This window comes from Lampris incognitus, chromosome 4 (genome assembly GCF_029633865.1).
Source record: "Lampris incognitus isolate fLamInc1 chromosome 4, fLamInc1.hap2, whole genome shotgun sequence".
NCBI classification, from domain to species: Eukaryota; Metazoa; Chordata; class Actinopteri; order Lampriformes; family Lampridae; genus Lampris; species Lampris incognitus.
In genome coordinates, this window is record NC_079214.1 from 697,968 (window position 1) to 712,987 (window position 15,020).

Consider the following 15,020-nt stretch of genomic DNA (forward strand, 5'->3'; position numbering starts at 1 on the left):
GACAGTATCACACAGTATCACACAGTACGACAGTGCCACACAGTACCACACAGTATCACACAGTACCATACAGTACCACACAGTATCACACAGTACGACAGTATCACACAGTATCACACAGTATCACACAGTACCACACAGTATGACAGTACCACACAGTATCACACAGTACCACACAGTACCACACAGTATGACAGTACCACACAGTATCACACAGTACCACACAGTATGACAGTACCACACAGTATCACACAGTACCACACAGTACCACACAGTATCACACAGTACGACACACCACACAGTACCACACAGTACCACACAGTATCACACAGTACGACAGTGCCAAACAGTACCACACAGTACCACACAGTATCACACAGTACGACACACCACACAGTACCACACAGTACCACAAAGTATCACACAGTACGACAGTACCACACAGTATCACACTGTACCACACAGTACGACAGTACCACACAGTATCACACAGTACCACACAGTATCACACAGTACGACAGTACCACACAGTACGACAGTATCACACAGTACGACAGTACCACACAGTACCACACAGTATCACACAGTACGACAGTACCACACAGTATCACACAGTACCACACAGTACCACACAGTATCACACAGTACGACAGTACCACACAGTATCACACAGTATCACACAGTACCACACAGTACCATAGTATCACACAGTACCACACAGTATCACACAGTACCACACAGTATCACACAGTACGACAGTACCACACAGTATCACACCGTATCACACAGTACCACACAGTACCATAGTATCACACAGTACCACACAGTATCACACAGTACGACAGTGCCACACAGTACCACACAGTACAACACAGTATCACACAGTACCACACAGTATCACACAGTACGACAGTATCACACAGTACCACACAGTATCACACAGTACCACACAGTATGACAGTACCACACAGTACCACACAGTATCACACAGTACCACACAATATCACACAGTACCACACAGTATCACACAGTACCACACAGTATGACAGTACCACACAGTACCACACAGTATCACACAGTACCACACAGTATCACACAGTACCACACAGTATCACACAGTATCACACAGTACGACAGTATCACACAGTATCACACAGTACGACAGTGCCACACAGTACCACACAGTATCACACAGTACGACAGTATCACACAGTACCACACAGTATCACACAGTACCACACAGTATGACAGTACCACAAAGTACCACACAGTATCATACAGTACCACACAGTATCACACAGTACCACACAGTATGACAGTACCACACAGTACCACACAGTATCACACAGTACCACACAGTACCACACAGTATCACACAGTACGACAGTGCCACACAGTACCACACAGTACCACACAGTATCACACAGTACGACAGTACCACACAGTACCACACAGTATCACACAGTACGACAGTGCCACACAGTACCACACAGTACCACACAGTATCACACAGTACGACAGTACCACACAGTACCACACAGTATCACACAGTACGACAGTGCCAAACAGTACCACAAAGTATCACACAGTATCACACAGTACGACAGTGCCACACAGTACCACACAGTACCACACAGTACCACACAGTACGACAGTACCACACAGTATCACACAGTACCACACAGTACGACAGTGCCACACAGTACCAGAAAGTACCACACAGTATCACACAGTACGACAGTGCCACACAGTACCACACAGTATCACACAGTACGACAGTACCACACAGTACCACACAGTATCACACAGTACCACACAGTATCACACAGTACCACACAGTACGACAGTACCACACAGTACCACACAGTACCACACAGTACGACAGTACCAAACAGTATCACACAGTACCACACAGTACGACAGTGCCACACAGTACCACAAAGTACCACACAGTACCACACAGTATCACACAGTATCACAAAGTACCACACAGTATCACACAGTACCACACAGTACGACAGTACCACACAGTACCACACAGTATCACACAGTACGACAGTACCGCACAGTACGACAGTATCACACAGTACCACACAGTACCACACAGTACGACAGTACCACACAGTATCACACAGTACCACACAGTACCATACAGTATGACACAGTACCACACAGTACCACAGTACCACACAGTACCACACAGTACGACAGTACCACTCAGTATCACACAGTACCACACAGTACGACAGTACCACACAGTATCACACAGTACCACACAGTATCACACATTACCACACAGTACGACAGTACCACACGGTATCACACAGTACCACACAGTACGAGAGTACCACACAGTACCACACAGTATCACACAGTACGACAGTACCACACGGTACCACACAGTATCACACGGTACCACACGGTACCACACAGTACCACAGTACCACACAGTTTCACACCCACACAGTACGACAGTACCGCACGGTACAACACAGTACGACACGGTACCACACAGTATCACACGGTACCACACAGTACCACACAGTACCACACAGTATCACACCCACACAGTACGATAGTACCACACAGTACCACACAGTATCACACCCACACAGTACGACAGTACCACACAGTATCACACAGTACCACACTGTACCACACAGTACGACAGTAGCACACAGTACCACACAGTACCACACAGTACGACAGTACCACACAGTATCACACAGTACCACACAGTACCACACAGTATCACACAGTACCACACAGTACGACTGTATCACACAGTACGACAGTAGCACACAGTATCACACAGTACCACACAGTACCACACAGTACGACAGTACCACACAGTATCACACAGTATCACACAGTACCACACAGTACCACACAGTACGACTGTATCACACAGTACGACAGTACCACACAGTACCACACAGTACGACAGTATCACACAGTACCACACAGTACGACAGTACCACACAGTACCACACGGTACCACACAGTACCACACAGTATCACACGGTACCACACAGTACCACACAGTACCACACAGTATCACACGGTACCACACGGTATCACACAGTACCAGCGCTGGTTCTGAAAGGAACGCAGGAGGGCGCTCCAACGTCTTGACTGCAGGCGTTTTAGTTTGAACCGGAAGTGTATTGTGTCAGGAAAAGGACGCGGTGAGCTGAGGTCCGGTTGCCAGGACGTAGTCCGGGTTTGGAGACGGTCAGAACATGGTGGGTGTTGGACAGAAGAGCTAAGAGGCGCTCTGGTCCCGCTTACTTCTCACCGAATCAGCACCGCCGCTTGTAGAACCCCTGCGCGCGCTGCTGCTGCCGCGGCTTCACGTGGGCCATGGGTGACCTCCGCCGGTGTGCGCCGGACTCGTGACGGTGCTGAAGATGTGGACCGATCCCCGTCTGGTTTGTCTGCAGGTCTTCTGCAGCAGTCTCCGCAGCTGTTGTGTGAAGAGACGCGTGGTTGTTGGACTGCGGAGGAAGGAAGTGGACATCCAGCATCCAAGATGCTGCAGACCAGCCTCACACCACAGCTGTCTGCTGTACACGAGACCCTACTCAACACCCGGACCCCCCCGGAGGTCAACACCCGGACCCCCCCGGAGGTCAACACCCGGACCCCCCCCGAGGTCAACACCCGGACCCCCCTGGAGGGTTTTATTTTTTGGCACAGATCATTTTGCCGTGGAATCCCTAAAGCGTCTGACATCTGCCAGGTAGGGCTTTCAGCGCCCCCCTCTGGTGAGGAGAGAATACATCTAGTTCCCGAGTCAACAGCCCGCACCTCCAGCTCGTCTCAACCTGTTGGTTCACTTTATAGCTGCTCGTGTAGCTGTGGAGGAGCATACTTTAATGTTCTACTACGTATGCTCCTATATTTGTGTATGTTATACGTGAATATAGTCTATTTCTTAAATAGCACTAGATATTGACACGTTACTAATTATATTACGAATGACAACACGATTACACATAGACAGGATATCTGCAAAGGAGGCAAGTGTCTCCCCCCTCATATGAGGCTGCTACGTCTTCTTTACTCAAGGTATAAATAGCCAGTGCTCTGGGAGTAGCGCACATGGCCACTGTAACTAGGTAACGCTCACGCCCATTTTTGTAACTAGTTAACGCTCGCACCCATATTTGCAGATGAAACTGGTCTTTGGTTTGGGTCGTTTTGCCACTGTTATTTAAAAAGGTGGAGACACCTGCAGTCACTGTACTGTTTATAAGGGTGGGGACACCTGCAGTCACTGTGTTATTTATAAGGGTGGGGACACCTGCAGTCACTGTGTTGTTTATAAGGGTGGGGACACCTGCAGTCACTGTACTCTTTATAAGGGTGGGGACACCTGCAGTCACTGTACTCTTTATAAGGGTGGGGACACCTGCAGTCACTGTGTTATTTATAAGGGTGGGGACACCTGCAGTCACTGTGTTGTTTATAAGGGTGGGGACACCTGCAGTCACTGTACTCTTTATAAGGGTGGGGACACCTGCAGTCACTGTACTCTTTATAAGGGTGGGGACACCTGCAGTCACTGTGTTATTTATAAGGGTGGGGACACCTGCAGTCACTGTGTTGTTTATAAGGGTGGGGACACCTGCAGTCACTGTACTCTTTATAAGGGTGGGGACACCTGCAGTCACTGTATTGTTTATAAGGGTGGGGACACCTGCAGTCACTGTGTTATTTATAAGGGTGGGGACACCTGCAGTCAGGTGAGACTGAAGAGGTCACTTAGATGATGATGAAAGGTTTCTGTCTCCATGTCTGGGAATGTTCTCATTCATCCAGGTCATGGTTCTCCAAAGGAGGTGAATCAAGTGCAACGGGCCTTGGTATATATCCGTGAAGACGTTTCGCCTCTCATCCAAGAGGCTTCGTCAGTTCTGCCTTTCTGACTAGACCAAGCTGGTCTGCCTGGCTGGTCATGGGACTCAGCACATATGCTCCAGGAGTCGTTGTCAGAGCTATAGATGTCCATGGCTCTTTGTGTCCTGATGTTTACCAACGCCCGTCGCTAACAGAGCCATAGATATGAGTGGCTCTTCTCCAGATGAACGGCTTCACGTTCCTGTGATATAAACAGCAAAGTTCACGCAGGATAACTAACTCCTGCTCTCTGTTTGCAGGAGTTCCAGTGAAAGGATAGTGGAATCACTTGAAGTTGTCTCTCTATCCAGTGACACCCAAGTGAAAAAATTTGCTGACCAGAACCAACTCCCAGTGCACCCATGGCCCCCTGGTGATGTGTATGGGAGGTTTGATGTTGGAGTTGTGGTGTCTTTTGGCTGTTTGCTCCGGGAGAGTCTAATCAACCAGCTTCCACAGTAGGCAACAATACCGGGACATTGTCAGTTTTCTCTTGCATATAGATTGTAAAAAATAGTGAATGCAAATTGTCTTCATGTACAAGGTGTGTGTCATAAACAGTGTGAAGAGCAAACCATGTGCTCCTTTACTCCAGTGGGATTCTGAATGTCCACCCCAGCCTGCTCCCAAGGTGGCGAGGCCCAGCCCCTATTTTCCACACTATCCTGCATGGAGACACTGTAACAGGAGTCACCATCATGCAGATACACCCCAGGAGGTAACAGAAAGAAGAAACCCTTCTTCTGTGGTCTTTTTCTCTTGTCAAGGGGCAGATAAAGCACAGATGGAAAGAGGCATCACACCACTCTGTACAGTGGAAGATAGTAAATAATGTGTTCTTACACCACAGGTTTGATGTAGGTCCCATTCTCCACCAGACTGTCTATCAGGTTCCAGAGAACTGTACTGCAGATCAGCTGGGAGCTACTCTGGCCACTGAGGGCGCACAGCTGGTGAGTCTTTAAAGAAGCCATCTGTATGTTTTGTAATGGGGAAAAAAGTCATATTTGATATCTATGTAACAGCCATTCAAAGTATGTGTTCTGTAATTGCTCCTCTATATGCAGTTCCCACCAGCACCATTGTGCTGGTGGGTTCGCCATTCCGGCCAAGTATTTAAATGGAATGGGGCCCACACAAGACATGCATCAATTTTTCCATAGAAGAGAAGGAGGAGGAGGAGGAACTGGTTTAATGCAAGAGAAAAATAGGTGCTAAAAGGCAAAGATAAGCATAATCTACAATTCAATGGTTTATTTAAATGTTTGTTGTGGATTTATGTGTTAACTGTTACTTTGTCAGAAGTCATTGTTGATCAGTTTTTTCCACAATATGCACACTTCTCCTGGATTGTGTTGCTGATGTTACACCAGAACCTGTGACTGTTAGATTGTGACTGAATGTGCATGCTGTCTATTCAGCATCACGTTCGTTTTTAAGGTAACGCTGGGATTTGAGGTGTATCAGAAGTGAAAAACACAAACATTCAGAAAACACAAAGAAATAATGCACAACACTGAAAACAGGAATACATTGTTTTTCTCTGTTTTGTTTTGTTTGTTTTCTTCATGTTTTGTGTTTTTTCCATGTTTTGCACTTCTGGACTGCTGTGAGTCTGGCTACCACATGCTACCAAATCCACCAAAACTGAAGAAATGAAGGATAACCGCTTTAACTTTCATACATTGCAAGCTGCATCAGACCTATACAAGCAACGTGAATATGATAATAACACAAGTAACAGTATGTGACCTGGTTATTGACTGTTTCACTCATAGCTGATTGAAACTTTGAAGACACTTCCTGAGAGAATCGCAAACAGACGGGAGCAAGGTGAGACAGGCGCAACATTAGGTAAGTATGTTTCAAACAAAACAATCACATTCAATGTTGTTGTTGTTTTTAACACACACAAGATAAATAACAGCAGATTTTCTTTTTTATAAAGCCCCCAAAATTAGAAGTTCTTTGAGCTGGATAGTGTGGGAGGAGCAGACTTGTGACCAGATCAGTCGTCTCTATCGTGCTATTGGATCCCGGGTAACATAACTAATGTGAAGTGTTGTTCTCTTGCATGTACACAACTGTCAGTACTTACTGTAAAGACTGCTGTGGGATGTACGGAACTGTCAGTACCTACTGCAGGGGTCCCCAATAGGCGGCCCGCGGGCCACGTCCGGCCCATGACGGGTTGATTTATGGTCCCCGAGAATTTTTGGAGAAATGCCAGAAGGAAGAATTTTTTTTATTTCCCTACCAAAAAAAAAATTTTAACTTCTCAGTAAAAGTAAGACTAGTAATATATCGAAAAATAGATGAAAAATCTCTGTTTAAATTATAATACCTGCAACGTATCGACACCAAAACAAACTAATGAACAACATGCTGCTGGAGGTTGAGTGGCCCGTGGTTTTAAAAGTGGCCCGCTATGAAAAGTAATTGGGGACCCCTGACCTACTGTCAAGACTGCTGTGGGATGTACAAAACTGTCAGTACCTACTGTAAAGACTGCTGTAGGTGTACAGACCTGTCAGCATCTACTGTAAAGACTGCTGTAGGTGTACAGACCTGTCAGCATCTACTGTAAAGACTGCTGTAGGTGTACAGACCTGTCAGCATCTACTGTAAAGACTGCTGTAGGATGTACAGACCTGTCAGCATCTACTGTAAAGACTGCTGTAGGATGTACAGACCTGTCAGCATCTACTGTAAAGACTGCTGTAGGTGTACAGACCTGTCAGCATCTACTGTAAAGACTGCTGTAGGTGTACAGAACTGTCAGTACTTACTGTAAAGACTGCTGTGGGATGTACAGAACTGTCAGTACTTACTGTAAAGACTGCTGTGGGGTGTACAGAACTGTCAGTAGTTACTGTAAAGACTGCTGTGGGGTGTACAGAACTGTCAGTACTTACTGTAAAGACTGCTGTGGGGTGTACAGAACTGTCAGTAGTTACTGTAAAGACTGCTGTGGGGTGTACAGAACTGTCAGTAGTTACTGTAAAGACTGCTGTGGGGTGTACAGAACTGTCAGTAGTTACTGTAAAGACTGCTGTAGGATGTACAGAACTGTCAGTAGTTACTGTAAAGACTGCTGTGGGGTGTACAGAACTGTCAGTACTTACTGTAAAGACTGCTGTGGGATGTACAGAAGTCAGACTACTGTAAAGACTGCTGTGGGGTGTACAGAACTGTCAGTACTTACTGTAAAGACTGCTGTGGGGTGTACAGAACTGTCAGTACCTACTGTAAAGACTGCTGTGGGGTGTACAGAACTGTCAGTACCTACTGTAAAGACTGCTGTGGGGTGTACAGAACTGTCAGTACCTACTGTAAAGACTGCTGTGGGGTGTACAGAACTGTCAGTAGTTACTGTAAAGACTGCTGTGGGGTGTACAGAACTGTCAGTAGTTACTGTAAAGACTGCTGTGGGGTGTACAGAACTGTCAGTACCTACTGTAAAGACTGCTGTGGGGTGTACAGAACTGTCAGTAGTTACTGTAAAGACTGCTGTGGGGTGTACAGAACTGTCAGTAGTTACTGTAAAGACTGCTGTGGGGTGTACAGAACTGTCAGTAGTTACTGTAAAGACTGCTGTGGGGTGTACAGAACTGTCAGTACTTACTGTAAAGACTGCTGTGGGGTGTACAGAACTGTCAGTACCTACTGTAAAGACTGCTGTGGGGTGTACAGAACTGTCAGTAGTTACTGTAAAGACTGCTGTGGGGTGTACAGAACTGTCAGTAGTTACTGTAAAGACTGCTGTGGGGTGTACAGAACTGTCAGTAGTTACTGTAAAGACTGCTGTGGGGTGTACAGAACTGTCAGTAGTTACTGTAAAGACTGCTGTGGGGTGTACAGAACTGTCAATACTTACTGTAAAGACTGCTGTCCTCTCCTCTGCCATCAGATTCCACTGAGAACTATTTGGATGGGCAAGACAATAAAACTTATGGACTTTGTTGGGAATTGTCAAGTTTCTATATCAGGTAACTGTAGACAAAGCTGCAAGCCTACTGTCATCAGCACAGCATGGAGTTGCTCTAAACAGCTCATGTGTTCCTTTTAGGTCACGGGAGTGCACCCATCCCAGGCTCAGTTAGATATCTGAGAGAGAGAAATACCTTGGCTGTCTGCTGTAAGGTATGCCTGATTCTTTTCTTTTACATATTTTATGCTCTTTATGAATTCTTTATCATCTGCACACTTCATGCATGCACATTCTGAATGTGTCCCAGTCTTTCCTGGCTACCACTTATTACCTTCTTTTTTGTTGGGGTGACACAAATTAAACCCTATTCCAAATGTTGCACTTGTTATAAGTCAGACTGGATAAAAGTGTGTGACATTAGATCATTCGAATCGTAAGGGCAACACTTTAAGGCTAATGTGTCAATGTTTGATGTTTTTATATTTATCACAGAGCAGAAACATTTTTGTTGGTTTATGTCCTATGGCTCAGGATGGCTGGGTGGGGTTTAAGGCAGTGGTGCTGAAGAAAAGACTATCAGCAGCAGATTTCTACAATGGATACCTGCACCAAAGTAGAACGAAGAAGCCTTCCCATCAGAATCAGGAGTGCCGGTTTCTCAGTAACAGAACTGAAGCGTACCAAATGACAGAATGCACTGACACGAGAGCACACCATCCCATGACTTGTACCACGTAGGCCATGAAATGCTATTCAATCAGATGTACTGTAGCTAGTATATGGTTTATACAATAAATTAATGTAAGATATGGAGAACATGACACATCAAGAGTACAATTTATTTCCATAATTAAACAATTAAATTTAAGCACACAATTCCCAGTACTGGTATGGGGCAGTTGGTGGTCCACTGCAATATCTTCTGATAGAGACTGGAGTCGTTACTCCTTCCCTTCATGTGATGCTATGTTGTGTAGGTGCATGAGTAAGTTTCTTCTGTCTCAATATTTCCTGAGGAACCTCTTGAGGCCATTGTCAACTGGATGGCTTGATAAGCGGAACATACCACTAGTGGAAAATGAGAAAGAAACACGTTAAATCATGCAAACTTCCCGTCAGAGGTATCTTCTTATAATGAGCAGGTCTACCTCCTCCGTCATCCCTGCTGTTGTTCTCCCCTCCGTGTTAAAGGGTGGCTTCAGATACCCTTTGAAGTATTGTTTTACCAAGTCATGGAACGTCGACAGGCAATCCTACAAATAACATTTATTCAAATACAAGCTTTGTGTTTTTCCATCGCTTGCTATGAATAACTAGGATGATCATTATTTTAGGAAGTGGTGTTTAACAACCATACCCGTCCTCCTTCTGAGCAGACGTATGTGAACCAGCGCAGCCCTGCTGCCACGTGTGTGATCTCATCTCTGTAGATAACCTCCAGAATGTCCACGGAGGCTTGGTCACCCTGCACAGCAAAACGGGACAGAGTCTGAGGATGGACATCCAGTCCCCTGGGAAGGAAAAGTCATGGTTATAATGGAACAATCTACAGGATTCATACTGCTTCTGACCGATGTAGTGCCGCTTTGAAATGTAGGATCCAGCTGGGATCAGAAATAAACATTACTTAGTCCACAAGTTTTTAACTATATAAGGCAAGATGACGATTGTTTCAGGAAATAACCAAAGTCCATTTATGGTGTGAGGATAAAATATTTCTATGTTTGGACTGCCGGTTCCATCGTAGCCCTGACTGGTTACATCTTTAAAGGTACTCCTTAATTCACATGTAAACCAAAGGGTTGCTCCGCTACCAAAATACAAACCACAGGATTAGAAACTACCAATCCCAAATTAATACAAAGACTTGAGACTGACACACCTACATCTGAGTCTCCCATGTGTTCTGGTGCTGCAAAAGGTTTCTTCATATCACTAATGGTTGTAAAAACTGGAGCAAAACGAGCCCATTTTTTCAGTTGAGAAGACTTTTTTTTATCAAGAAGTGAAACTCAAGGTATGTAAATATACAGTGGATTAATAAAGTATTCTGACTCGTCTGTGAATGTTCTCATCATCCGGGTCATGGTTCTCCAAAGGAGTTGAATCAAGTGCAACTGGACTTGGTATATATCCGTGAAGACGTTTCACCTCTCATCCAAGAGGCTTCCTCAGTTCGTGCCTTTCTGACTAGACCAAGCTAGTCTGACTGGCTGCTGATGAGACTCAGTATTAATCCTCTAGGAGTCGTTATCAGAGCTACTGATATGCGTGGCTCTTTGTGATCAGATGTTTACCAATGCCCGTCGCTAACAGAGCCATAGATATGACTGGCTCTTTTGTGTACCGATGTTTGGCCGCGCCAGTCATTATCGGAGCTATCGATATGCGTTCTTGGACAAGAACATTTAAGTTCACAAGGGAAGACGTAAAGAACAACAGTTTGCCCTTCTTGGACTGTGACGTCCACATTGGGGAAGACAGGAGCCTCCACATTGGGGTTTACAGGAAACCTACACACACAGACCAATATCTACTTTTCGATTCACACCACCATCTGGAACACAAACTGAGCGTCATCAGAACTCTGCAACACAGAGCTGACAATGTGCCCAGCAGCACTCAGGCCCAACGGGAAGAACACAAACACCTGAGGGGAGCTTTAAAAACCTGTGGCTACCCCAGTTGGACCTTTGTGAAAACTGCAACACGTTCCAGAAAGACCAACCAGGTGAGCGATGAGAAAAGGAACAGAAGGAATAGCAGTCATCCCGTATGTTTCTGGGGTCTCCGAGAAACTCAGGAGAATTTTTAACAAACACCGCATCCCGGTATACTTCAAACCCAGCAACACACTCCGACAAAGACTGGTTCATCCCAAAGACCGTGTACCACACACCCGGAAAAGCAGTCTGGTGTATGCTGCACAATGCAATGAGGATTGCACTGACCTGTACATAGGAGAAACCAAACAACCACTACACAAACAGATGGCCCAACACAGAAGGCCACACTCCTCAGGACAAGACTCAGCAGTCTACCTAAAGGAGAAGACACACTCCTTCCAGGACAGCAACGTACACATTTTGGACAGAGAAGATAGATGGTTTGAAAGAGGGGTGAAGGAAGCCATCGATGTGAAACTGGAAAAACCATCCCTCAACAGAGGAGGAGGTCTGCGACACCACCTATCTCCCACTTACAATGCCGTCCTTTCATCTCTACCCAGGAGACTCAAGAAGCCTAGCCTCCTAGAACAACAGTCGCTCACTAACGGCTCCAACCACTCTCATGACCACTGAACAACGAAGTCGAAACTAACACCCCCAACCCCCGTCGCTGCTAAACAAATGCAAATCAATAGCTCGGATGGCGACAGGTGCGGCTGGACATCGGAGCACAGGACAGCCACGCAAATCAATAGCTCCGATAACGACGGGCGCAGCCAAACATCGGTACACAAAAGAGCCACTCATATCTATGGCTCTGTTAGCGACGGGCGTTGGTAAACATCGGGACACAAACAGCCACGCATATCAATAGCTCTGACAACAACTCCTAGAGGATAAATATCTGAGTCTCATCAGCAGCCAGTCAGACTAGCTTGGTCTAGTCAGAAAGGCACGAACTGAGGAAGCCTCTTGGATGAGAGGCGAAACGTCTTCACGGATATATACCAAGTCCAGTTGCACTTGATTCAATTCCTTTGGGTATTCTGACTCCTTCACTTTTTGCACATTGTGTTGTAGATTTAATTTTAAATGGATAACATTGCCATTTTTGCCCACCAGTAATAATCCACAAAACATGTTTTTCGAAATTTTTCAAATTTATTAAAATTCAAAACCAAATTCATTTGTATAAGTATTCAGACCCTAAATTCAGTACTTTGTAAAAGCCTTTTTGGCAGCAATTACAGCTTCGAGTTTTCTTGGGTAAGTCTCTGCACACTTTGAACACCTGGACCTAGGTAGTTTATCCCGTTCTTCCTGGCAGATCCTCCCGAGCTCCGTCAGATTGAATAAGAAATGTCTGTAAACTGCCATCTTCGGGCTCTCCACAAATGTTCTATGGGGTTTAAGTGTGGGCATTGGGTTGGCCATTCAAACACAGGGACTTATCACGAAGCCACTCCAGTGCTGTCTTAGCTGTATGCTTCGAGTCATTGTCGTGCTGAAAGGTGAACAGTCACTCCAGTCTGAGGTCGTGTGCACTCTGGAGCAGGTTTTCTTCTAGGACCTCTCTGTAATTGACTGCATTCATCCTTCCCTCAATTCTGACTAGTCTCCCTGTTCCTGCCACTGAGAAGCACCCCCACAGCATGATGCTGCCACCACCATGCTTCACCGTAGGGATGGTATTAGCCAGGTGATGAGCAGTGCCTGGTGTTCACCAGACATAGTACTTGGAATAAAGCCCTAAGGTTCAGTTTTTGTCTCATCACACCAGAGAATGCTTTTCCTCGTTCACTGAGTCCTTTAAATGCCATTTCACAAACTCAAACAGGTCATAGCCTATGTCTTTCACTCAAGAGTGGCTTCCATCTTGCCACTCGACCATAAAGGTCTGATTGATGGAGTGCTGCTGAGGTGGTCATCCTTCTGGCAGGTTCTCCCAACTCTTTAGAGGGCTTCAGAAGCTGTAAGAAGGTTTGGCCGGATGGCCCCGGCCCCACCCCTAGTTTTGGAGTACCCTCTACTGGGTAGTGGCCCTTCAGAACAGAGCTACAAGGGGTAGGGTTTGTAATCTTTACCTAGGAAATGGGACACCACTTGTCACCTCATCACCATCAGCATTACGTTTGCTGCTCAGAATTTTAGTAGTTGCCTGGTTTGTTTAGGAGTCCCTGGAATGTTACAACATGGCTATAATGTTATAGTGCTGTGGCGAATTCAGGGGGCAGCCAGGAACTGCCGCAGGTGGGACGCGAACCCGTGTCTCCTGCACCACGGGCGACTACCTTAGCCAGTCAACTAAAAGGTCCAACCCATTAGCAAAGGGCTAGCGAGTCTATTTATCCGTGCACGTTACAGTACTATACATTTTATACTGAAGCCTGTTGCTTGCTCCTATTACCAACTATTACAGTGACAAATCCGACCAAATTTACAGGACAGAACGAGACAAATTAATCTATTGACAACAGCCAGGAAGCACTTTAACACAAAGGATATTTCCGTGTAGTCCTGCTCATAGAAATTTCTGGCCTGCACTGATATCAGATGAGCAGGGAAGTGCAGAAAACTTGGTGCCGGATCATTTTTCAAGGTTCATGCATGGGACATGGAAATAACTACTGTCACTCACAAATTGTTCTATTGACGTCATGATTAGCGATTTTTCTGAAATGTTTTTTATAACGATCCAAACCCAGCCACTGAGGATGCACAAGCCAGTGCATTCTTAGTGCCGGTCCCAAGCCCAGACAAATGGGGAGGGTTGCGTCAGGAAGGGCATTCGGCATAAAATCTTTGCCAAATCAAATATGCGGATCATAAATAAGATTTCCGTACCGGATCGGTCAAGGCCCGGTTTACCAACGACTGCCACCGGTACTGTTAACCAGCAGGGTGCCGGTGGAAACTATGCTACTGTTGGGCGAACGAGAAGGAGAGGGGGAAGGCATGTCCAGAGGCAGCTACAGAGGAGGAAGGGTAGGAGTGTGGAGGTGAGAGTCGGAACTTTGAATGTTGGCACTATGACTGGTAAAGGGAGAGAGCTTGCTGATATGATGGAGAGAAGAAAGGTAGGCATACTGTGTGTGCAAGAGACCAGGTGGAAGGGGAGTAAGGCCAGGAGTATCGGAGGTGGGTTCAAACTCTTCTACCATGGTGCGAATGGGAGGAGAAATGGGGTAGGGGTAATTCTGAAGGAAGAGTATGTCAAGAGTGTGCTGGAGGTGAAGAGAGTGTCAGACAGAGTGATGAGTATGATGCTGGAAATCGAAGGTGTATTGATGAATGTTATCAGCACATATTCCCCGCACGTTGGGTGTGAGATGGAAGAGAAAGAAGAATTCTGGAGTGAGTTGGATGACATAGTGGAGAGGGTACCCAAGGAGGAGAGAGTGGTGATTGGAGCAGACTTCAATGGGCATGTTGGTGAAGGGAACAGAGGTGATGAGGAGGTGATGGGAAGGTATGGAGTCAAGGAGAGAAATGTGGAAGGACAGATGGTGGTGGATTTT

The 15,020-nt window shown here is 46.0% G+C and overlaps 2 protein-coding genes across 2 annotated transcripts in view; one reads left to right on the forward strand and one right to left on the reverse strand.

The window, feature by feature from the left end:
• Positions 1-3,181: 3,181 nt before the first annotated feature.
• Positions 3,182-9,587, forward strand: mtfmt (mitochondrial methionyl-tRNA formyltransferase). Its single transcript, XM_056278438.1, has 9 exons — positions 3,182-3,742; positions 5,163-5,360; positions 5,498-5,620; positions 5,753-5,855; positions 6,681-6,756; positions 6,851-6,942; positions 8,813-8,891; positions 8,972-9,045; positions 9,365-9,587. The coding sequence occupies exons 1-9, from the start codon at positions 3,411-3,413 to the stop codon at positions 9,569-9,571; spliced, it is 1,284 nt and encodes a 427-aa protein (XP_056134413.1). The 5' UTR covers positions 3,182-3,410; the 3' UTR covers positions 9,572-9,587.
• Positions 9,588-9,762: 175 nt separating this feature from the next.
• Positions 9,763-15,020, reverse strand: part of si:ch73-314g15.3 (uncharacterized protein LOC368688 homolog) — a 32,514-nt gene continuing 27,256 nt past the window's right edge. The window contains exons 10-12 of the mRNA XM_056278437.1: positions 10,191-10,344; positions 9,982-10,086; positions 9,763-9,901 (exon numbers count right to left, since the gene is read on the reverse strand). Coding sequence (XP_056134412.1) covers positions 9,869-9,901; positions 9,982-10,086; positions 10,191-10,344 — 292 coding nt within the window. The 3' untranslated portion in view covers positions 9,763-9,868. The remainder of the gene's footprint in view (positions 9,902-9,981; positions 10,087-10,190; positions 10,345-15,020) is intronic.